The 25,231-nt window shown below is 33.6% G+C and overlaps 3 protein-coding genes across 6 annotated transcripts; 1 reads left to right on the forward strand and 2 right to left on the reverse strand.

The window, feature by feature from the left end:
* The first annotated feature begins 4,491 nt into the window (after positions 1 to 4,491).
* LOC18047876 (rho GTPase-activating protein 2) lies at positions 4,492 to 7,757 on the forward strand. The gene is made up of 4 exons (XM_006444140.2): positions 4,492 to 5,057; positions 5,927 to 6,047; positions 6,129 to 6,479; positions 6,657 to 7,757. The coding sequence occupies exons 1-4, from the start codon at positions 4,729 to 4,731 to the stop codon at positions 7,296 to 7,298; spliced, it is 1,443 nt and encodes a 480-aa protein (XP_006444203.1). The 5' UTR covers positions 4,492 to 4,728; the 3' UTR covers positions 7,299 to 7,757.
* Positions 7,758 to 9,804: 2,047 nt separating this feature from the next.
* On the reverse strand, positions 9,805 to 10,785 carry LOC18047877. Its single transcript, XM_024188659.1, has one exon. It carries the CDS (start codon positions 10,532 to 10,534, stop codon positions 10,100 to 10,102), a length of 435 nt encoding a protein of 144 aa, XP_024044427.1. The 5' UTR covers positions 10,535 to 10,785; the 3' UTR covers positions 9,805 to 10,099.
* Positions 10,786 to 16,830: 6,045 nt separating this feature from the next.
* LOC18047879 (RNA-binding protein BRN1) lies at positions 16,831 to 22,268 on the reverse strand. Of its 4 annotated transcripts, XR_002906465.1 has the most exons (10): positions 21,938 to 22,267; positions 21,729 to 21,811; positions 20,107 to 20,158; positions 19,819 to 19,944; positions 19,603 to 19,682; positions 18,929 to 19,108; positions 18,365 to 18,710; positions 18,129 to 18,272; positions 16,996 to 18,055; positions 16,831 to 16,911 (listed from the first exon to the last, which is right to left on the reverse strand). XR_002906465.1 is itself a non-coding variant. In XM_006444143.2 (9 exons), exons 1-9 carry the CDS (start codon positions 22,104 to 22,106, stop codon positions 17,928 to 17,930), a joined length of 1,305 nt encoding a protein of 434 aa, XP_006444206.1. In that variant the 5' UTR covers positions 22,107 to 22,268; the 3' UTR covers positions 16,831 to 17,927. The 4 variants fall into 4 exon arrangements, 3 of the variants coding, with proteins under 3 accessions (XP_006444206.1, XP_006444207.1, XP_024044301.1); XM_006444143.2 differs by having other exon boundaries at positions 16,831 to 18,055; positions 21,941 to 22,268; XM_006444144.2 differs by having other exon boundaries at positions 16,831 to 18,055.
* Positions 22,269 to 25,231: the final 2,963 nt, after the last annotated feature.

Raw genomic sequence — 25,231 nt, forward strand, 5'->3', positions numbered from 1 at the left:
AATATATAAAACACATCCACAAATTTTTATAATTTATTCCATTATCTCCAACAATTTAAATTATAAAATCCTAACAACTTAAATATATAAAACACATCCGGAAATTGTTATAATTTATTCTATTTTTCCAGCCATTTAAATTAAGAAAAATCCTAACATATATAAAACACATTCGGAAATTGTTATAATTTATTTCATTATTTCCAACCATTTAAATTTAAAAAATCCTAACATATATAAAACACATTCAGAAATTATTATAATCTATTCCATTATTTCCAGCCATTTAAATTAAAAAAATCATAACAATTCATAACAATTTAAATATATAAAAAGTAAAAATCTACGAATTTTTGCAATTTAAATTAAATATTCTAACCATTTAAACATTTCTCACCTCTGTTTGTAGATCTAGATCTAATTTCTTCCTTGTGATAACTGAGATGCAGAGACGGAACTCGTTTAAGTTTTTCCTTCCTGAACGCAGAGAGCTCACGTAAATAATGAGAGGTGAGAAAGAGTTATGGAAAGAGACTACAGAATTCAAAAAGTAATCTCTTTCTTTTCTTTTCGTTACTTTTCTTTCTTTCTTTTGATTAATTTATTTTTTAAACTCAAAAAGTAATGAACAAAGAGACAAAAACTGTTAGTGCAGTTGATTCACGTGCTAATTTTTTCTGTCGTTCTTTTGTCTTCGCGGAGTTCAAATAGCAGAACTCATCCTTTAAATATGGTTACTAAACATGAGATAAATATTTAATTTTAAAGTTAGTCTAATCCCACACATAATCCAAGCTCCCAAACATAGCCTAAGAGCCATGTTGCATATTACATAATTATTCGTAGGGTTTTAAGACAAATACTAAACTTACAAAGAAAGAACATTAATAAAAAAATCATAAATTAAATTTTATAAAAAAAAAAACTCATAAGTTAAATTAAAAAAATAATTCTAATGTTACGTCTGATGGGTTCTATTAAAAAAAAAAATTGCTAATGTGATGCTTGTGCTTGACTTGTAACAGTATTTGCATCTTGAAGAAGATTTGACGACGCTCCCTGGTTTAGTCACCCCACTCCATTTTTTCGCCTCGTGTCTTCATTGCATAATTCATGGATCAGGTGCATGGCGATACTCTACCTTCGTCCAAGTTTTTTGGAGTTACGCTACTAAGCCCCCACATCTAACCTCTTCGCACCCCTATCAACAATATTGAATCACTTTTGTTTTAATTATAATTTTATTCCCCGGGAAATTAACAGAAAAGGAACACAACATCTCCTGCGAATTTTAAACTGCACTAGTTGTCCTCTTTGACATGGATTTTTGCATTCATTTTTCAGCATCTGATCAAATCACTATTAGGAACTTATCCAAAACTCATATCCTTTTAGCCATAATTTTTTTTTTCAAATTTTTTTCCCCAGAAATGCCGTTAAAGATATCACTCATTTTTTCCTATTTTAATCTTTTGTCTGCCCTCACTAATCCTACATATTCTCTCTAAATATCTTTCATCCCACAGCCACCACTGATTTTATGCTTTTCAGATTGCAATTTTGCATGATTTGAAAAAAGAATCAGTAAAAAAAAATTTAATAGATTAAAGAATAAAAGACGCTATGCTCAGCGCGATCGACCGGAGGCTCATCAACAACAATTCTTGTTGTCTGCTCATTTCTGTCTCGAGGGTAATTATGGTATCAAAAAGAATGGGGAAGTAAAAATTTAAGGTAATTTTTATTAATTTTGATGATAAATGGTTAGAGAAACGGCAGCTTGAACTACAAAAAGCGCAGCGAGTCTTAACGACTGCCACTCATCATTCAAACGGCCATGGATAATGGATAATGGATTTGTAGGTCTTTAGGCTCATGGGCCGGATGTCAAAATCGCTGTATGACCTTGTCCCCAACATTTAGCAATTAGCACTACTCCGTAATTTCAAGGTAATTATATATATGTATATATATATAGAAAGAGAATTATATATATATAGAGAGAGAGATATATATATATATAGATACATTCTGGGAGAGTAAAATAACTTACTTAATGTTTGGGGAATAAAATAGGGTGATCATGATCTCTTTAAGGTCAAGAGTGAGCAAATGGTTGATAAATTATTAGAAGAAAATTCTGGTGATCTCAAGTATGTCACCTCGACTAGGTGGTAATTTTAATGATCTCGACCAGGATGTTGTTTGGTGACATCGAGTGGATCACATTGATCAGGTGGTAATCTTGATGACCTCAAACAAACCACATGAACTAGGTGGTAATTCTTGAGACTATCAGCAAACCACTTGGATCAAGAGGTAATTCTAGTGACCTCGAGCAGGACACCACGATCATGAGGTAATTTTGGTGACCTCGAGTAGGCCATCTCAACCGAGAGGTAATTCTAATGACCTCGAGCAGATGAGTTTGATGATACATTGGACCAAGTCGCTAGGAAGCAAGATTCAGTCAAAATAATCGCCACATATCTCTTCCAAAAAATCAGGGCACAAATTTTATTCATTAATGGTTATTTATTGCCACAATCTAAGGTCGTGGGTGTGGGGTGTTTATAAAAATACTAAGAAAATCACACGCCAAAGGAGGTGAAACTTTGTTTCTCAATTTTGATTTTTCTATTACATTTACTTAAGATTATTTTATTCGTAAAAACTAGAAAGTACATATTTTATTTTTCTCGTAAACCCATAAATTGACTTGAATATCGGAGAGTTATCACCGAAAAAACTTCTGACGCCTCTTACCATTTTTTGTGATTTGCGAGTTACTTGCGGGTGGTCACAGGGCATCCTTGGCAATCGGTAAGTTTAATGCTGACACAGAGATTTGGCATCCAATCGCTAACCGGCGTGACCAAATTTCAATGTCGACACTTAACTCACTTGAAATTTCTAAAATAATATCAACCATTAGATAAATAGTATATTATATGTCACATAATTTGAGATAAAGTTTTGAGAGGTTTGTTAATACAATTATAATATTTTTTAATTAAAATTATTTTTTCATGCAATAGATAACTTTCACTAAATGCAAAGTTGAAGAGTACACTATACATTAAGTATGTTGAAAAATCCTTCTATCAAACAATAAAATCAAAAGACATTAGGTATTACCTGTTGAACTCGATAAATTAAATTATTATATTAATTAGTATGTAAGCTTTGATGGATATCAGGATGGAATATTGGTATTGAATTTTTAAAATCACACGCCATTTCTCATACAATTAAACGAGTAGTAATAATTATAATTAGAGAGAGATTAAAAATAAAGTTGCAAAGAAACGATTCCTTTCAATATTGCAATAAATGTTGAAATTGAGAATGAAAAATAAAAATGGGCACCTGAGAGATTCTAATCCACACAAGGGTAATCGTTATAAGTTTTTCGTTCCTTTTAATTTAATTTAATTTAATTTTTAAACTTTTAAACAGGAGGGGTTCCGGGTTGGTTTAAACTTTAAACCGTTGACACTCGAGGGAGACAGTACGAAAGATGCAAACGTTCAAACGGTTCAGTGGTCAGTCCAGTACTCGGTGTGGTATTTGAAATTCAAATAGTAGCTTTTTGGAGGGCGATTCAGACTTCCTCGTTCGGGAATCGTATTTCGTACGGCCCGCTTATGCTAGTAGTTGTGGTGGGACCCATACAGCGATCTCTGTCGTTCGTTTTTTTTTTGTGTGCAATTCTAACCTCTTTTCAAATTTTGATTTTTTATTCTTTTAGAATTTTCTTTTATTTATTAACTCTATAAATAAACCTTTAATCCGAACCCGCTCCTCGTGCATGCACCCGGGATGTCTTGCATATTCATTGACAGAAAAACCCTTCTTTTCAACGAAATAACGATTATACCCTTTTGGCAATAGTGACCAAATGAGTGTGTGGGGGGGTTAATGACCATAAAAAAGTGCCGGTATCAAGAAGTTGTTGTCAAGATTTTTCGAAAATGGCACCAGTAGTACAACCCAGCCCCCCCCAGACAAAAGCACAAATATTTTTGGAAAACAAATATTAAAAACTCGTTCTCTTTTACTCCCCTTTAATCACGCGAATGGCATAAAAAGGAACCACCCTCGTTATCGGAAATATCAAAATTGTTCTCAATTGACCGTCAACTCAGCAGCCACTTCTCCCCCAACGGTCGCTTCAGATAATTCGAATGCCCTTTTCCAATCAGAGTGTCTTTCTTTACCATAAAGTAACAGATACAAACTTTGTTGGCAAACAACATTTTATTTTTATCAATACAGCAAAATTCATTATTTCACTTGCCCACTTTAATCTTGACTTTAATCTGTCATTATAAGTAAAACACCCCCCCGACTTAATTGTCTTTAATTATGGACCGTACAATTGTCATCAATTGCTCCTTCATTAACAGATGGACAAAGGACCAAAAAATATCACGGTAAAACTTAATTGTCTTTTGGGAATTGGGAGATTTAGTCGACGATAAAGTGGCATTATTGATATTTTCCTCAACTTGGAGGGGGAATTCACTAGGAAACCGTAGATAAAGTGGTAAAGCCCATTAAGGAGAAATTTGAAAACGAGTGGCCGTTTGAACTCCAACATCAGAGTTGAAAACCTCCACCAAACTTGAATGCAAGTGCAACCATAACCAGAAACTGAGCCCTTAAAGATATACAATTTTAAAGAGGAATTTGACACAGTGGATTAGTAGTAACAAGAAAAACCGAATGACGGGGCTTGTTATGGTGACGAAGGGAAGTGGCTGCGCTGGCGGGGACGGGGGAAATGGGAAGGCGACAAAAGGAGCGAGAACGACTGAAGAGGAACAGAACCAGCTCTCGCTGGTGGCGTTTGTTATGGCGGCATTGAGGAAATCGATGGTTTCTTGTCGTGTTGAAAGAGGCGAAGACGTGATCTCCGCCGTTCATAACATGGAGATCGGGTGTCCCACAAATGTCCGGCACATTACTCACGTCACCTTCGATCGGTTCAACGGCTTTCTGGGTCTTCCTGTTGAGTTCGAGGTGGAGGTCCCGTGTCGAGTTCCGAGTGCTAGGTAGGTATTGTAATTTAATTTGATTTTTGGTTCCGCTATGTGGGTGTTCATAGATTTTTTTCACTATTCATCTGTGGTTTACTTAGAGTGCTCGTCTAAATTTTGTTTCTAGCATAGGCATAGCTTAGCTGGCTGTGTCATTCTTGTTTAAACATTTGAAATTCGAATGTCTGTACACACTTTGATCTGAGATTTAACTTCTTTGAAATTTTGCATTCAAAGATGGTAAATTTTTATTTTTTTCCTGTAGTGCAAACTGAACTTCAGAGGGTTCAAAAATTACGTTTTTGAATTGAAACCCCCAGGCCTCCTTCTTTTTGCTACGAAATTGAAGGGAAAATTTAAATTAATATCAAGTTGGTATATCAGCTCCTTAAACTGTAAAAGTCGAAGATTAACAACTCTGCTGTTGTTTCTACCTAAAATTTTCAATTTTCTCTGAAGTGAAAAGAATGGAATTGATGTAAAGAATAGTCATCAGGTGGGGTCCTGTTGCTGTTCAAGGCTTTTGTTGTAAGTATCATGTGGTCAATAGATAAGACTGTAGATTTCTTTCCAAGGGTATCCGATGTTTCATATGTGGTTGGTCTAGCTGCTAAAAAGAGGACACCAAAGAAAACCAATCTCAAATTTGACTACAATGTTCACTATTTTACTAATTTTTATATCGTTCAAGCATGTAAAACCATATGCTATTTGCTTTCTCATTCTTCCGATGTGTTTCAAAGGGACATATGCATTTCACCTGCCAATTTGCAAAAATAAAGTTTGCATATGTGTGGCATAGTTCCTGTAGAACCTTTTTTCTTTTGTGAATAATGCCATTGTGTTTATATGTATGACTATAGCTCATGGTTACAAATTTTCAGTGCAAGTGTATTTGGCGTCTCAGCAGAATCTATGCAATGCTCTTTCGATTCAAAAGGGAACAGTGTCCCCACTATTCTCTTGCTAATGCAGGAGCGATTATACTCACAAGGAGGCCTGAAGGTAATAATTGTCTAATATTGATATTAGCTCATCCATACAAGCGACAAGTTTCTTACTGTTATTTTTTTAATTGTTTTGTAGGCGGAAGGAATTTTCCGGATAAACCCCGAGAATAGTCAAGAGGAGCATGTAAGAGACCAGCTGAACAGGGGCATTGTGCCAGACAATATTGATGTCCATTGTTTGGCAGGCCTTATAAAAGCCTGGTTCCGGGAACTTCCTCAGGGAGTGCTGGATGGACTTTCTCCTGAACAAGTTCTTCAATGCAACACAGAAGAGGAGTCTGTTGAGCTTGTAAAGCAATTAAAGCCAACTGAAGCTGCATTGCTCAATTGGGCTGTTGATCTCATGGCTGATGTTGTGGAGGAAGAGGAATCCAACAAAATGAATGCGAGAAATATTGCTATGGTCTTTGCCCCAAATATGACTCAGGTAAAAGCATAATCATACCGCGGAGGAAATTTTGCTTTTAAATGCAAGATATGCACCTTAAGTGAATGATACCAAAAGGGGAATAAAAAAGGAGAGAATTTTTTGTTTAAGCAAATATTTTTATGAGACTCATTCAATTAACCTGTATCTTAATTTTACTTTTTGCTCCTTGATTAGATGTCTGATCCACTGACAGCTCTAATGCATGCTGTCCAAGTAATGAACTTGCTTAAGACCCTGATTATGAAAACTCTCAGAGAACGTGAAGAGACTGCATCTGGGGGATCTTCACCCGTATCATCACATTCATCTGATCAGCAAAGTGAAGAGGGTTTTGACAGTGAGCAAGAGATGGATACCAGCTGCGAGTTGAGAGGGCCACCATCAGATTATGATGATCATGCACACAACTGCCAGAGCAGTGAAGATGAAGATGAAGATGAAGGTGTAGGGGAAGGTGAGTCATTGAGTGAGATAGAAGAATGCTTCTTGAGACGGTTAGATGTGAAACAAGAAGTCAGAAATAGTTTCTTAGAGCAAGCAGTTGATGATATGCAGGGGGACTATGGAAGTCCGAGGAGTTGCTCAAAGCTGAATCCTGAGTCTGGTATCGCATTTACTGATAGTAAAAAGAAGAACTCTAGCTCTTGTCCAAGTGATGCAGAAGGCTCTGGAGCAAGTTTGGTTACTGCAGAAGGAAAGATCTACTCAAGAAGCCCATTGCAAGGACACGAAAACGCTGATGATGTGGAGATGGTAGACAAAACAATGGACTCCATATTACCTCTACAGTCAAGTGTGTCTAACAAATGCGTCTGAAAAGGGATTATTCTCACATTAAGGTAAAAAAACACTTGAGTAGATTTTGATTTGCTCTCAACAACCATGATTGCTTCTGTAAATTGATTGATACTGCATGACGTTTGGGGTTTTGCTTGAACTCGGACAGGGAGGGTGTGTTTGCTTGCTTATGGGTGTATTGCGAGGGTCATGGTTCAGCTTAGGGCTGAACATCTGGTTGTTATGTGCTTGTTTTAGTCATGAAAGCTTTTAAGCTGTCATATTAGGAATTAATCACTATGCGGTGTCTGTTAAACTAGTCATGTGAAAGTCTGCATGGATGAATCTTAGGAGGTCGAGGATGCTTTAATTGGTTTTTTGTTCTTGTTGTATCTCTGATGTGTAGAAACTAATTGGGTTCAGTTACGGTGAAAATTACACTGGTGTGTAAGTGCTGGCTACCATATGCAAGACTCATAACAGATCCTTAGAGCATCAGATATTGGGTGAATGTACTTTTTTTTTTTTTTTAATTTGGAAAAAAAAAAAGTCGGGGAGTGGGCAAAGTCAAATTAATTTTTAGCTCCTACTTTCCTTTGGATAGGAGGTGGGCATTCGATTCGGTTTGAACATTTAAAATTAAATGGTGCAAAACATATGAACCATTCGATTTTTGGTCTTGAACCGATCGATATCGAACCAAAAACGATCGGTTCAAAGTTAAAATTAAAGAAAAAAAAGAGAGAAAATTTTAATTTATATATAGAATGATTTTTTTATTAGTATTTTTATATAAAACATGAATTATTAGTTTTTATAATTGAATTGAACCAACAAAAAAAAAAAAAAAGGCTCTTGTTATCTTGCATGATAATGTAAGAAATATAATTTTTCCACAACCGTTTGATGAAAATTCAATGATTGTGGAAATAATATAATTTTATTACCTTATATTCTCACAACCTTTGAATTTTCATCAAACGACTGTGAAAGAATCATATTTTTTATATCATCAAGTAAGATAACAAGTTCTAAAAAATAATCAAGTTCAAGTGAAAAGTATAAAAGTTTGGCTAATATAAAAGAAAAAATATTAAATTTGATCAGCTGAACTGATTTTAGGAACCGAGTCGAACCAAAAAATTTAATTTGGTTTGGTTCAGTTTTTAAATTGGTTCATATTTAGCCCGTAATTTTTTTTAAAATTGATTGGGTTTAGTTCGGTTTAATTTTTGGACGAAATTAAATCAAATATCTTCAGTAGTTAGCTAAATATAACTACTTAAAACCAGACTCAGTTAAAGTATCCTGGCAGTTGAGTCAATGAATTGTGATAATGACATTTTACGAAAATGACAAAATACATTTTATGAAAATGACGAATGAAAAACAAAATGGTATAAAGTTGAACGATTGATTTTGAAATTTCATGTCTCATATAGTCAGATAGCGTTTGTTCCTCATATAATTCTCTGTTAAAAGTTCAAACATTTTACGATACACGTTTTCCAAGCTTTCGATTGTAAAAATATAGTCAGTCCTACGAACACGCTTCTAAAGCAATGAACAGGTTCTCAAAATTAAAAAGAAAAAAAAAATGACAAAAACTTTCTACAAAGAAAACAAATTCGAAAGCAAATAGCATAACACAAGCTCCTACTCCCTAATTTAATTTGCTGTATTTTTGGTAGATGATCAAGGTAGGCGGCTAGCTAGGGTTCATAGCTGACGCTTTTACACGACTCCCGTAAATTACTTGAAAGTGATAGTTGGCATTGGCATGTGCGTTAAAAATGACATGCAGATCAGATGCTTTTCAGCTTTTCTGCTTTTCTCTTTCAACAGTCAAATGCTAAGTTACGTAATTTACACAACGCATCTGAACCGCACAAAATTATGAGATCTTTGATTTATGTGGTTCACATCAATTGTGTAAGTTACATAGAATGTGTCGTAGAGGATCCCCTTCGAATATATTAAAAACGTAATCTGTCAGTAAAGACGATGGTACCTGAGTGGAGTGATCGCTGATGAATCAGGATTCAAGAGCATCTCTTGCTTTCCCACTATCTTCGTCATGTTTCACGCCAATCCAGTTCCTTTTTTTTTTTTTTTTTTTTTTCAAGCAAAATTTCTCTCGATCAGCTTTACCTGAAATAGAAACAAGCTCAAGTCGCTGACAATTTTACGGCGCGCCAAGCACTCCGATTGGCCCGGTTGTAATGACTCTTTTATTCACATATATAATTAGAGGAATGATACAGCCACAAACTCTTGTATAAATTTATTTTGTATAAATTGATGTGGCATGATAAGATTGGTGGAATTAAATATCACTTGACCCACATGATTTATTTTTATTAATTTTTATTTTTATTTAACCAATGAATTAATACAACGTCAGTTTGTACAAAATAAATTTATACAAGAATTTGTGACTATATCATTACTCATATAATTATGATGGAGAATATAGATCTCATCTCATCTATGTTGAATGCTAGTTTCCGAACTCTACGCTAGACCCCTGGATAGATAATATCAGTAGATTATAATATAAACTTTATTTTTGAAAAAATAAAATAAAATAAAAGGATCTCAAAACTCCATCTGCATTACTTTGATAAAAATGTATAACTGCAAACAGATGTCATATGATCATTTGTACATTTCTTGGCTTATAAAAAGAATGAATTAACTACATATGTTTAAGCACCTGCCCATTTCTCTTTTCAGTCTCCAAGCCTGCCTCCAATGAATTGAAAGCAAGATGATGAATATTGATGAAATTAAAATAAATAAATAAAAATAACGAAATAATCCAGCAGACTTATGTATAATTAAGATGCCAGGCAACTTTCCCAGAAGAGCTTGTTTTTCTCCATTTCACTCATTAATTCTTCATGATCTGAATCAACAGGATTCTTGTGCCCGCTACTCTTATTATTGCGTTGCTCTTGAGGCCACGCAGGGTGGTAACTGTGAGCCTCTTCGCCTTCCTCTTCTTTATCATCAATGCACACTTGAACATTATCGTAATACCTGCCATTTGCTTCATCTTTGTCATCAACAAATGGGAAATTATCAGCGGGTAAATCGTCGTCATGACTACACGTTGATTCGGCATCGTCGTTGTCACGATCAATGGTGGTGGTGTTGGTGGTGGCGGCGGTGGCGGCCTTGTTGGGATCATCAAAGTCAGCTTCTGAATCGCCGGTGGCCTCAAAGATGAAGAAAGTAGACACATCAACCACGTTATTATTCTTCTTGTCCATTTTCTTTAAACACGAAAGAAAGTACAACGACGTGGGTTTGATACCCTGTGATTACGTTATTAATTTTCGTGCTTCACAATAATTTATACAAGTCATGTGAGAGCTAACATTAGTAGAAAAAAAAAAAAAAAGAAGAATTAAACATGAATAAAAAAATAATTTTTCTTCCTTTTAAAAAAGGAAAAAAGAAAGAAAAAAGAGAAAAGGTAACCACATGGGGCTGTCTAGTTTTGACTTGGACAATGGGGATTGGTGTTCCTTTGAGGTCGGCTTTTATCAACTTTTCAGTTATCTTTTAATATAAATATAAATAAATAAAGGGACATAATATATTAAAAGAAGAAGATGCGGAAATTATGAAAGTGACGCAAAGTAAGCGCCCATCTGTTCTAGAAGGTGACTTAACAAAATTTGCAAGTTGAGAGTATGAATCGGGACGATGATTCATGTGGATCATTATCGTTGTCGATCCAGTCATCTAGAAGAGAATGCCAACTCTTCTAGAAGGCAGTACACGTGTCGACACATTGGACCTTGCTTGTTTTTTAAGGATTTCGGATGATGACGTACCTAGTCTCATTTCTCATTTTGGGGAATTGCGTGTCACATTCCATTATTTGTTTGGTATTTGTAACAACGATTTAAGCGATATAACCAAACTTTGAGTTGATGTATGTGATTTAAGCTTGAATTCCGGGCTTATCAAATTTGAGAAATAATGCTACACAGCCTACCCACATCAAATCAAACCATATTTAAAAAGATTCACTCCAAATGGATATCTTCGATGTAAAGATGATTAAATCTAAAGGGTGCAATTAATTAATAATCAAATGTCATTAGAGAGTGAGACTTTTTTTTTTTAAGGTAAGGATAGAGGATCCCACATTAGTTTAGGGGGATTGTCACTTTACCTCCTACAGAAATCAACATCTACTATTTATCTCTTTGTTGTTTTTATAATGGCTAAAAACTTTCCTGACAGCATAAGTTTACAATATTACCCTTATTTTTAACTACTCTTTTATTTACATTTATTATAAATTAAATAAATTACATGAATAGAAACTAAATAAAAAAAATTAAGCATTAAAAACAAGAAATATATGTTTTGATATGAGAAAAAAATTAATAATAAATTTTTTTTCTTGTAATTATTTATTTTGTGAACATTTTCTTATAATAAATATTTTGTAATATTTTAAAATTAAACATAAAAAAGATAGGCAAAATATTTTATTATTTGTCATTCAAGTTTTCTTATAATAATTTTTTTATCATTTTATAATAATTTTCTTATATATTTATTATAAGAAAGTTTTCATAAATTAAATAAGTATAAGAAAAAATGTTATTATTAATTTTTTTGCTCATATCAAAACATATATTTCTTGTTTTTAATGCTTAATTTTTTATTTAGTTTATATTCATGTAATTTATTTAATTTATAATAAATATAAATAAAAGAGTAGTTGAAAATAAGAGTAATAGTGTAAACTTATGCTATCAGGGGGTTTTTGGCCATTATAAAAATAGCATAGAGGTAAATGGTATATGTTGATTTCTGTAGGGGGGAAAGTGGCAATCTCCCCATTAGTTTATAGTCTAAAGTTTCTTAGAATTTGAATAAGTACTAATTTAAAAAGAAAATTACTTAGAAATCACTCAGTTAGATTTTGATTTTTGAGACAAAAAACTTGAGAAAAGTCATCATACTATTATATTAACCTTATATGTTACCTCATTTACGACATGAATTTTCCTAAATATCATTCAAAATGATAGTGCAATTTATTTTACTTTTTGTGATGATTTTTTTCCATGTGTGTATTTATGAGCATATTAAGTACATATATATTCTTATCCAATAACTATCAATTATGTTATTGTAAAATATTAACTCCATATTCAAATCTCAATTGCAAAAATAACCCTAAGGGCTTGTTTGTTAAACATTTAAAGTATGAAATTTTACTAATTTTAAACTCTTTTTTTTAATTTACTTGTATATTTTTTGTAACTTATGTCTAATTTCCAAACATTTACACGTGAATTGAAAAAATGAACTTTTATAACTTTTTTTTTAAATAGAAAAAAGTTTGAGTGAAAAGTAAATATTATATTTCAAAATATCTATACTAAATATATATATTTCTTAAACCACAAAATGTAATTTTTTATTTGACTTACGAGGATATAAATGTCAAATATCATATTTAAGATTTTGTTTAATTTAAAAAAAATAAGATGCCACCTATATTTAAATATTTTAAAAAAGTGAAATTCATACATTTGTATTGAAACTCATTCAAATTTCAGTCAAATTCAGACCTATTCAAATTTTTGACAAAAAATATAAACTCTACCAAACTTTCTTGATAAAATTATCAGCAAAGCACCTTGTACTCAATATTCCCAATTTGTTAAATTTTGAAAATAAAATTCACTTAATAGTTCAACATTGTCTTTAAAATTTATTTACTTCTTGTTAAGACATTTTTCTATTTAGATAAAAGTCACAAAAGTTTTTTTTTAAAAAAAAATTCACATGTAAAATATTTGGAAATCATACATAAGTTATTAAAAAAATAAACAAGTAAATTTTTTTAAAATTGAAATTAATAAAATTTCAAACTTTAGTTGTTTAAGAAACAAATCCTTACGCATATTCTTAATTTATCACTAGAACAGTTCCCAATTTATCCTAAACCATTCTAATTACAATTATTTTTCCCCAGTTCATTCCATCCCATATAATTATTAGAGGTTATCCTTACTAGGGGTAAAACTATGGTACCACAGTGGTACCACACCACAGCTGGATCCAGTCCACAGTGGTCACCAGAGTGGGATCTAATGGCTAGATTCAGCTATGGTATGGTACCACTGTGGTACCATAGCTGGACCCCCTTACTAGATCCAACAATGTTTTCCCTCGATACTTACGACCTTGAATCTATACCTAATGACTTTTAAGAACGTCAAGTTTGATAACCCCAAACAGAGAGCATAAATAAAAAAATGATCCACATATAACCCACAAGACAATAAAGAATATATTAAATTTATTTTTTATCAAAATCACCAAATTGGAATAAGAATTTCATGGTTCTAACCAGGCTTGAAGTGGAAGTATTACATTTTCAAGTGTTTTTTTAAAATGAGTTTTATAAAATAAAGAAAGAGAAAAATGCCCTCTTACTTTAAAGGATTAGGATTTTGTGTGATGTCCTCCTATTTCTAAGCAAAAATATATATGGGTGATTGATAGTTAATAAGTAAAGAAAATAAAGGAATTAAATTATATTCATATTCTATTACTAAAAGACACATGATATAAGATCTTTAAAAATCTAAAAGAGCTTCGATCAGGAGAGGAGTCCTCTCCCACAGACATGAGTAAGAAAAATAATTCCGAGATTCAAGATATAAATGGCTAACATTAGAATTTTAAAAAAAATTATAGTATATAGTGAAAAAAGTAAAATGAGTGTGAAGAATAATTTATTATATTTTAATTATATAAAGTTGTCGTAAATTAGATGGTGGGTGTTTTAATTATATCTATATTAATTGAGCATAGATAAGATGACAAAATATTTCTAAAACGAGATTGGGAAAAGATATTTGAAGAAACAAGGGCGTAGCCGTGTAGAGTACAAAAATATCCCAATCAAAATTTGTTTCTTAGATGAAACAAGATACAAGTCAAAATACTCATTTCCCACACGGTATCAAAAATCAACTAAATATCTTGCTATACACTTGTGTAATTCTTTAAAACGTGGATGGTTGCTTTGATAGAGACCTGTCCAGTTTCAATCAAATTGTTCCATTTCATGTTCATATATCAAAAAAGGCAAAGCGTCATCCAGCATCAGCAAAGGTCTAGAGGCAACGACGTATTTTGAATAGCATAATTGTGACAGCACATCCTCGTCATTGCAAGACAAGGCCAGGGCAAATGGGACAAGCTCGTTTCGACTTTAAGGTCGTAACTATAGTTTGAAAAGATTTATTTTTGTCCAATTACGTGAATTCATCACGTACGGCTCTATCATACCGTTTGAGAAAAAAAAAAAGAAAAGATTATTTCGGCTCTCACGTGCGATTCCCCTCAATATCTTAAGCAGACCACCGCTATGATCTACCACGTGCCTATTCGTTGATCAATTCACCTACTCTCCACGTGCAAATCAGCAAATGCATGTTACTGGTTCTACTTTAACCATTTGTGCAAAACAGCAATACGGTGATATAAAAACAACTGTAGTGTCGTTTACCTCTAGCCGTTGAATAGCACATGCATCACGATTCACGCGGCACATCGTAATGGACGGAATCTAAGACCATTTATTATTGGGCCTACAGAAATCGACCAACCCAAAATTTTTGTTTTATAAATCGTGTTTAAGGAATTACCGGAAGATTCTTTTTCATTTTCACTTCTCTAAAACTAGCCTTGATGCAGCCAGACAAGACAACCCAACCTTGTGACGTGCGAGTAAAAATAATAATAATACAGACTGGGAAGGTGACTATAAAACCCCACGGAAAACACGAAGTAATTCCGCTGGGACTACATAATCAAATCTTATTTACCGCTCCCATTGATAATGCCTCCAATAGGAGCTCTGATTTCGGGTAGGTAATACGAATTGCTATAAATCTTATCCAGATACAATTACAGGATCTTGGTCACTTCCGGCAACATTCAAAACCATCTGCCTCATTTCCTGGAGTAATCTGATACTGCATATGTTGATTTCAGATGTATATATTTCCAGGCTGAACAATTTTCAGAAGCTGCACAGGCTCTGCTGCATCCTTGTGACGTTTTGAGAACACAACCTAGATAATCAACGTAAAATTGGATTGAAAAAAAGTGTATCAATAAATACAGAATGAGAGAACAATGAACTCAGATTCCACCAGTTGCCAAATGTACTATACCCCCCATTGATCCACAAAATGCAGTCCCTGGTTTTTCCTTGTGTCCCACGATTTACAGCCACTGGGAACCAAAATGCAAATTGGAAAATAAGAAAATGACCAGGAAGCACTCATCCCATGCACAAATATATCCATCCGTACATGAAAAAAACAAGGCTATGTTCAATAAGGTTAGCAATTCAATCAAGATTCTTCCATATTCATTTGAACATACAAATGAACTAAAATGATAAGTCAAAAACTAGCAATTGAAAGAACTAAAGGAAAAAAAAGGTGAGTGTAAAATACAGAGAAACTCGTACGACCAGATAAGGATAATAAGTTTTTGCATTTTGCATTTTTTTTTTCATTTGAGAACCTTAGAAATGCACCATACATCAAATATCAACCAGGCTGTAACAAACACTTGAGCTCAAGAAGACATAATAAAAAATTAAGTACATTTAATCTATTTACTGCACCAAAAATAATTCATAATCAAATTCAAATATTACTGCTCTGTGATTTAAATGGAAACCACAACGAAGACAAGCAAAACTTTATTATGCGTGTATCTGTGAAATTCCAACCCCTTCAGGAGGCCTGAATGAGAAGAGAAAAATTGAGAGCAAGAAAATATGAGAGAACAAGAAAATATGGAGGGCAACAAAACCACATAGTTTTCTAGTGTCACAAGACAATATCATTTGAGTATGAGCAGTGTTGAATAGTTAGTATCAATACACAGATAATAATATTTGAGGAGGAACTTCAAAACTGAATAACTACAGCAGCTAGATTTGGATATAAATAGCCTCCAAAATACTATTATCATTTATCAAACTGAATAACTACAGCAGCTAGATTTGGATATAAATACATATGTTGAGGGGAAAAATACTTAAGCTTACAGTAGAAAGAGAGACAAAAGAGAGGTTAACATGTAGAAAGTTCATTCTAGACAAAGAACAAAATCTCTTGACCCAGCCTGTCCGGCCTACCTTCAACCACTTTTCACCATAAAAATTATACATGATACTCGTAAGTAGTAACCCTGAGCTCAAGAAACTGACATATCTGTGATCTGAAATATTTTTTTCCTGCAAAACCATTCCCTGTCTTGGTGTAAATAGTGTAACTCAATATTATTATTATTATTAGTTTTGATAAGAGTGTAACTCAACATTATTACATAATGCATTGAAAAAGCCAAATATAACACATCCATCAACTATTTGAGAATAGCAGCACATAAACAGAAGGCAAAGGACAAATAAAAGACTGAAAAGAAGAAGAAGAAGCCCTTAAATATTGGCTCAAAGCTCATCTACAGGAAATGAAAAAATACATAAAAGCAACAGCTACCTTCTCAATCTGTAATCCAGCAAACTATGAGGTATCTCTTTGTTTTATCTTGTCATTATATGAAGCATTTGCTGATTAACCTACAACAGTGATGTTCACGTAGGTTAATACTCATTAAAACAAAGAAGATAGATATAAATAATAAATTTCTGTATCAACAATACCTACTGCCAAGCAGGCAAACCATCCACAAAATACATCTTCAAAATCTCGATAGGAATGCTAGAAAGATCACATCAACATTCTGTTTTTACTAGAAAGGAAAAAACTGAAATCTTAAACCAACCTGACTGTGATCAAATATAAATTAATAGGAAACTACTCAAAATTGGAAGAGTTATTGACATTCCCAGTTCCAACAACCAGGCAATTGGGCAGACCATAACACAAACATAGTACAAAAAACCACATAAAATAAACAATCAGAAAGCGGCACAGAATTAATTTGTAAAATATGAGGATGATAAAAGAACATTGGTAGATATCTGAACAGAAACAACGGTAACAAGCATTCTGTACAGCTCCAGTTTTAGCAAGCCAGCATAGACATTTATTGACCTTAACTTCACAGGTATTTCACATGTTGGAAATACTGAATTTAGGTAACAAAGAGGTTATAAGCACAATGCACTATGCTTTCACACAAAAAAGAGACAACATACTTGAAACTCTTGAAGTACCTCCAACCCTGGATGAATTATTTCCTGAGACACATACTAGTGAAGAAAAGGAATAAAGGCCCAAAAAAGAAAGGTCAACAAATTTTGAAAGCAAAACAACTATGGAGGAATTGGATCAAGGATAAAATTGATCACACCAAATATGTTGTATGGGAAAAATCAATAAATTAATAATTGATGTCTAAATGAACTTCGATGATACACAAATTACAAATTGTATTGGCACAGAGTGAATGATGAATTACAAGTTCTGGGATTAAATCCCAAGAGGCAAGTACAAGTAGGATGGAGTAATGCATGTAAGCAAGATTATCTCATCCATCCCAAGGTGTTGACTGAAGTCACTCCATATATCAAGGTTGCATGCGAGCACATATGACAGAGAATTCTGCTTCCTTCGATGACTCACCTTCCAATCAATAAGGTTTATTCTGTTTGTTGTCTCTTTTAAGCTGAACTTTCAATTTCTTACCTCCTAATTGGCATCCATTCATCATGGCAATAGCATTTTGAGCAGAAGCTGGTGATTCGTAACTGACAAAACCTGCAAATAGAGGCTCACTGAGAGAGATATCCATGCATCAATTGCTACAGGTCCAAATCAACAGTGTACTTACCGAAACATTTGCTTACACCAGTTGCTTTATCGACAAAAACCTTGGCACTCAAGACCCTACCAAATGCTTGAAAAGCATTGCCAAGCTCTTGGTCACCAAATTCTTGAGGTATGTGATAAATGAATAAATTAGCACCAGGTGGACCTAAGACAGAAGACACCATAGTTAACAGAACAAGCCTCTGAGATACACCATTAGAAAACAAAACTAGTGAACTGAATAAATAGATAAGAAACCTTCAATCTGACCACCAGAACCTGTACCACCACTGGACGAAGTTGATGGGTTACTGTTTGCAACTGCAGGTGAGACTGAACCAGGTGAATTATTCAAAGGTCGGTGACCCAACATTCCTCCAGGATATGGCATGGGATACTGAAGACCAGGCACAGCAGGATAACCAGAGCCCACAAAACCTGAAGGAGGCATAGCATAATTTCTAGGCCCCATATTAGAAGAAAGATCAGGACTAGCTCCACGCATTGCATTTCCTTGATTTACAGGGGGAATTATGCCATGGAAGCCAGGCTGATTCTGCATTGGTGGCAGGCGGTACTGCATAAGTCCATAGCTTCCGGAAGCCTATGTAGAGAACCAAACAGGAAGCAAATAAATCAATTTTGGAGTTGAATCTATTAAATCATGGAAGTGCACTAAGACGAAATAGGGAATTAAGATACAAGTTCAGAGGAGTTCATTACATAAGAATAAATAAAAGTACAGAAGAGTTTTTAAAAAGTTCAGCTTAGGTCCAAGGCAAAAAATTGACTCCAAACAAAGGAAAAAATAGCAAGACTTACCTGATACCCGTAACCATTATACGGGGGAGCATACCCCATGGGCAAAGCTCCAAACAAAGAGGGATGTTGTGAATCAGCATTTGGTAAATTATTGGCCTGGGACTGAGCTTTCTGGGCTCTGCGAGCTTGTCTTTCCTTCTCCGTATCTGCCCATTTGACAACCAAAGGCACACTTGAACCCTAATAGAACCAAAAGATTGTAATCAGATAAAGTCACTGTAGCCGTATTAATCTCAAGCCTCCGCATCAGCAAATGGTAGCCGCAAACTCAACTCGACAACTTCAAAGATAATACAGCAGAATAAGACAATATAATACGCAAAATTTAGCAGGTTGAAGTTGATTGCTGTTGGCTTAGTTTAGATTTGGCAATAAGCAATTATTTTCCATCTGTTGTTGCTGTTATCTGTGGTCAACCTACTGAAGAAATGAAAAAAGGGAAGAGTGTTCAACATCTTGCAGGCTATTTTGAGGCAGAAAAGGTAGATACAAACCTCAGAAGTCAGGTCCAAAGCACCTAAAAACAATTATCAGCATAATCATACTAAAAATGCACCAGGCTCCTTAAACACCAGAGAGAATAAGAATATATCTTGGAAACAAGCACCAACATTCCAGGGCACTCATTTGAAGATAAATTTTCAAACACAAAAATCAAATAAATAAAGACAAACCTCCATTTTATGCTTTCCATTGATAGCCTCTAGAGCAGCCAGGGCTTGTTCTTTGGTCTCATATTTCAAAAATGCACAACCTGCCACAAGGGTAAAAAAAAAAACATGGTATAACATCACATAAGTTTTAAATTTCAGTTGTTTGGAAACAATCAAGCATTGGGAATATATATATATATATATGGAACAGATAACTCAGGATCTTAGAAGAAGTACCTTTGCTTGTTTGTTGAGAACCTCTTAAAATTTGTAAATCCTTTATTGTTCCATAGATTGAGAATAGGGCAGAGACTTCAGCTTCAGAAACATTCTTTGGCAGCATACCAATGAAGAGTTTGTGTTCTAAATTGCAAAGACAGTAAAAAGCTATTCATGAGAATACTTAAATCCAATTCAAAAGTTGAAACTTTATTAAAAGGATCAGCATCACAAAACTGTGAACCTCTGCTACAACTGGACAAAAAACTTGTCTAAGCATTTATTATTACAGTAAACATATCATACCTAGCCTTTCCAGTTCACCATCCGCATATTTCACTTGCAATGGACTAGATGCCTGAAATGTACAAAGAGCAAATTGATTTTCAGTTAGAGAGAGAATTACAAAAGCATCAAACCTAAAGAAGAGAATGACACAAGTAGTTGAAAGTTAGCAATGAGCTAGGGCAACAGAGATGAATAACCTGAATGAATAAGTACTTAGTCAATTTTTTCATGATTGAACTTTCAGAAGTTTTTTCATAATTGAATTGAAGCAAATTGGCCAAAATATAAGGTCAGATCAACTAGTATGCACAACAAGAAGCCACCAGATGTGTTGCTCAGGCAAGTACTTGAAGGTTCAGTGAGACCCACAAAGGGTTTCAGCATTTCTAGCACCTTGTAGCAGAAGCACACAAGGGAGGATCTGCTTTAACTCTGGCCAAACTACCAATACTTTAAACATGATTCCTGGTGGAAAATCATATTAAAATTAAAATGCTACAAGAATGTCATACTTATAAACAAACTCAGAGTGATGGTCTTCCATGACATACTTGTTAGTTATAATCTTCTTTTGCCATTGTTGAACTTACAACCAAATTTGCATTGGCAGTTCACTAATGATTCTAGCACAACTTTATTCTTAGGAGAGTGTTTTTGTTTGTTACCATTATCCTTAGATCGGTGCGTGAAAATATCAATCAGTTTTTGTAAGAAACTTTTTAGTTAGCTCTTTTTAATGGATTTCAATTTTATTTTGAAAAATTTACTTTTGACTCATTTCTCTACCATCATTTTTAGCAATCCACTGCTAGATATCGATATCCGGCCTTGTTTTCAATATAAAAAATTGACAGATCATATAGAAATCTGCTAAATTCATTTCACTAAATCCATTACTTCTTTTTAACTCCTTCAAAAATTCTGATGTGTGAATATGGCCATGCATAACCTTCAGCATGATAGTTTTTTAAGTCACTGAACAAAAATATTTTAAAGAAGTAACACCTTCGAAAAGGGACATATAGGTCTTAATAGCCCCAGTGTCCAACTCTAAATGAAAAGGAAAGCATAAAGATCAGGCCACAAGCCCAGACAGTTTGCTCTGATTGAGACACATAAGACAGTAACTTGCTTCAACTTTTAACCCTTCCTATATCAGGAACAGGCTTTAAAATATTTGGAAAATATTTAAAAATGAAGGTTATATATGGCATAATCTTTTCTTTCATATCTTTTGACAAGCAGCAAATGTTAGAACTTTGAATTTTCTTTTCCCCAACAATAATAAGTAATTATGTATGTATCGTTAGCCAATTCAATATAACTAATTTATAGTCTTAAGCATTTATTACTCATAATAACAACAAATCAGACTGTTAACTAATCTAGACATACATATCAGCAACTCAAGCAGTTAATTTAAGTTCACAACTGGAATATAATGCACAAGGTTCACAAACTGTAACAGTTAGACACTACACATCAGCTTAAGCACTGAACTATATTAGAAGATTCTATCCAGTTCATTAGATCTAAAGATCGCTAAAACTGGCAACAAAAACATAAACTCCAACATCACTAACTGATAATGTGGCACACAATCCAACAGGAAAACACAAAATTTGAATGAATGAACTAACCCCTGGCAAAGTCTTCTTGTTATGACAGGCATTGACCGCCTTATCGGCCTCTTGCCTCGACGGACAAATCACAAAACAACATCCTAAAAACGAAAAAAACACTCTAAGATTAGGGCTCAAAACACACAAAACGACGACGAATCATGCATTCAACAAAAAATTTGAAAGAACCGAATAAAACGAGCGGAGTTAAAAGGAAAAAAAATGACCACGGGAGGCGCGAGTAGTCTTGTCCTTGATGATGTTGACTTCGTCAACGAGAGCGAACTCTTTGAACATTGCCAGGAGCTGAGCTTCCGTCATGTGTTTCGGCACTTGACCCACGAACAGCTTCACTCTTTCTTCGCTCGATTTTTTCTCCTTTTTACTCTCCGCCATTAATGCCTGTTCACAAAACAACACAAACACGCGCGCTCTACAAGACTCTCTCTCTACTTGTCTCCGTTTCTCTCTGGTTCTGGTCCTTTGCCTCTGTTTCTCTCTCTAAAATTTTGCTAGTTTTGCGTTTTGCTTTCTCTCTCTATAATTTGTATTTATTTTTTATTTTTTTTCTTTTTCGTTCGTGGAGTCGTCGCCTTTTGTTTTTGTTTGGGGAAATTTGGAGATTTCTGGATGGCAAAGTTGGATCTTCGGAAAATTTAATATAATTAAATTGATCCTAAGTGGGCTTTTTTTTTGGAGTTATTTACGAGATTAGCCCTACAGCTGCTTCATTTGTGGGCTTGATTATTTCTTCACCTGTACACTTTGGGAGTTGAAGCGAGAACTGTTGGATTGCTTTAATGACGATTTTACCCTTCCATCCCCGGAGCAATTTTCTGTTGAGCGGGAGCAATGAACAGATGGATTAATGAGTGGCCTCGTGGATCATGTGGGGGCAAATGCCTCTCCTTGGAGTTATTCGAAGATTTGAACTATTTAATTATCAATCCGCTAGTCTTAGTTGGATTAATTTATATATTATATCCATTATTATCGATCGCCATTAAATTTAATTAATTGTGCACTTGGAATAAGTTTGATCCATAAAAGAGTATATTATTATTATTATTAAAAAACTCTAAATTATATAGCTGTTTCTGTTATTATATCTCGCTATTTGCCAACAAATTAGTAGTTATAATTCTTCTAAAGACGTTGTCTTTCTTTTAAAATAGTAAAAACAAAATTAAAAGACAAAAGAAGTACATAAGCTGATTTTTTAATATATCCTTATAAAACGAGTTTTAAGACAAAATATATTGTGAACCATAAGAAGTATAACTCGTTTCATAGGAATGTATTAATGAAATTGAATTTGGCATTAATTTAAACTTATTTTTATTTTTTTCAAAGATATCGCACCCACTTATGCTTTTATAATAATTTTTAAGTGAATTTATATACGTACATTTTATTTAATATCCACTTATTAATTATAATTTTGTATTATACTTACCCATAAATCAATAAGGTACTATTAGATATTAAGGTTAGATAGCTATAGTTTAAAATTTATGGCACTAAAATATTTAGTAAATATTATCTAGTATAACTTAAAAATTAAATTGATTTGATCTATCACTTATATAATAAAAAAATATAATATTTTTATTATTTTTTTCAAAATTTTTATTTAAAAATCTTATTTACGACACATTATTAATTTTAATTTTATAATCATAATTTTTTTTCTATACACTACGTTAATATAAAATAGCACATAAATCTACAGGATTATAGTGGTAGTCCAAGTGGCTTGATTGCCAAATTTATATAGCCATAATTGGGTAGGCCGACTTTTACTAGTTATATATGGTTTAGCGGCGGAGAAGAGAAACACGTTTTTCCCTCCACCCTTTTTGAATTTAACCGCTAATGACATGTCTTGCTGCTGGGCCGTGACTCATGAATCAGCCGTAAACTTAAAGAGTCGGACACTCTCCATAATTGGCTTGATTGGCCCTTTTTTGCCCTTTTTCTTTTTTTACTCAACTTCACTAATTTACTCTTTCTAATTGTAGTCAAGATTAAGCACTAAATACACCCGCATGAACTTTTGGAAATAATAATCCTATTTGTCTTTTGTAAACAATTAAGAAAGAAATAGAAAGCGTCTTATCCCCCTTTTCAGTTGATTCAAGATTCGTCGAGTTAGTACAGCTTGAAATGGGTCCCATCCAAATGTACAGGGAGCCATAGGTCCGCGAGAGTCTACACACCCATATGTTACGGTATATTAGGCTATGCTAAAAACAGCGCTGCTATTTATTTGAAGTTAACCCCGAATTTGCACCCTGAATGTAAAACATATCGTTTGGATTAAATTGAAAATTGTGTGTTTAACATTTTTTCTTTACTTATTTTTCTCTGTTACATACACATATTTCTCTTTTTTTTTTCTTTTTTTTTTGACGAACCAAACAAATCTCCTTTCCTTTTCTTTCTTTTGACGAACTGAAATCTCTTTTCCTTTTCTCTATTACACACCGTCCCGAATTGAATTCTTTTGACGAACTAAAATCTCTTACACACCGTCCTGAATTGAAAACAGTCTTTCTAACCCTCACACCGCCCCTGAATTGAACAACTGCAGTCTATTATTCTTCTCCTTAATCATGTATGTTACTTATACATACAAATACAATGAAATCAATCCATCAAAATTGTTTCATGCACAGGAACACAGAGTAAAAATTTCAAGGAATAATAATGAACAAAGAATCCCCAAATCCCATCATCAATCCCTAACCAATCTGTACAAATATGCCTAATGAAAAAAAAACAAAGAATTGTTACAAATAACTGGAAAACCCAATCAATGAAGAAGAAGGCGGAAACAAGATTAAAGACTGATTGTGATCTTTGATTCTGTTACTAGGCGGAAACAATATAGAAGGAAAAGCAATTAAATGGAAGGAAAAAGTAATTAAACAGAAACAATTCTGTTGGTTTAAACAAAAACAATATAGAAGGAAAAAGTAAATGAAACACGTGCTGCACAACTTGAGGCAATTAAATGAAAAAAGTAAATCAAATACACGTGCTGGCAATTAAAAGAAAAAAGTAAATGAAACACATGTGCTACGCAGCGTTTTGACAAATTCAAAATGCAAATTCAGGGTCACGTTCAGAGTGAATAGCTTTTTCTTGCTAAAAATTAATATTTTGAACGATCTATTTTCGTGTTGGTAAGAAAATATTTTCAATTTTTCTTTTTTCTTTTTTTTTTTTTGCCCTTTTGGATTGACATTATGATAAAGCACTTAAAATGTTTTTGTTTTTTTTTTTAATTTTCTTTTGGAGATAACATGAGCATCAGTTGAAGTTGACTATCATTAGCCGAAATTTACCATACTGGATGGGTCATTTTCATTCGAAACTAGTACGGATATTCGGATACCGTTATTTGTTAAGCTGATCTGGCAATTCACTGTTTGTTAATGCAAGGGGATACGATTGTAAAAACAAACGAATGGGTAAGATGGTAGATTAGCGTGAAAAACGAGGCACAAAGATAAGAG

Source organism: Citrus clementina, unplaced genomic scaffold (genome assembly GCF_000493195.1).
Source record: "Citrus clementina cultivar Clemenules unplaced genomic scaffold, Citrus_clementina_v1.0 scaffold_3, whole genome shotgun sequence".
NCBI classification, from domain to species: Eukaryota; Viridiplantae; Streptophyta; class Magnoliopsida; order Sapindales; family Rutaceae; genus Citrus; species Citrus x clementina.

Coding starts and splice junctions, on each gene's coding strand:
- LOC18047876 (XM_006444140.2), top strand. CDS start 4,729: ATGACGGGGCTTGTTATGGTGACGAAGGGAAGTGGCTGCGCTGGCGGG. Junction 5,058..5,926: donor TGTCGAGTTCCGAGTGCTAG/GTAGGTATTGTA, acceptor ACAAATTTTCAG/TGCAAGTGTATTTGGCGTCT. Junction 6,480..6,656: donor TTGCCCCAAATATGACTCAG/GTAAAAGCATAA, acceptor CTCCTTGATTAG/ATGTCTGATCCACTGACAGC.
- LOC18047877 (XM_024188659.1), bottom strand. CDS start 10,534: ATGGACAAGAAGAATAATAACGTGGTTGATGTGTCTACTTTCTTCATC.
- LOC18047879 (XM_006444144.2), bottom strand. CDS start 22,106: ATGGCGGAGAGTAAAAAGGAGAAAAAATCGAGCGAAGAAAGAGTGAAG. Junction 20,159..21,728: donor ACAAGAAGACTTTGCCAGGG/GTTAGTTCATTC, acceptor TGTACATTTCAG/GCATCTAGTCCATTGCAAGT. Junction 19,683..19,818: donor TTCTCAACAAACAAGCAAAG/GTACTTCTTCTA, acceptor CCCTTGTGGCAG/GTTGTGCATTTTTGAAATAT.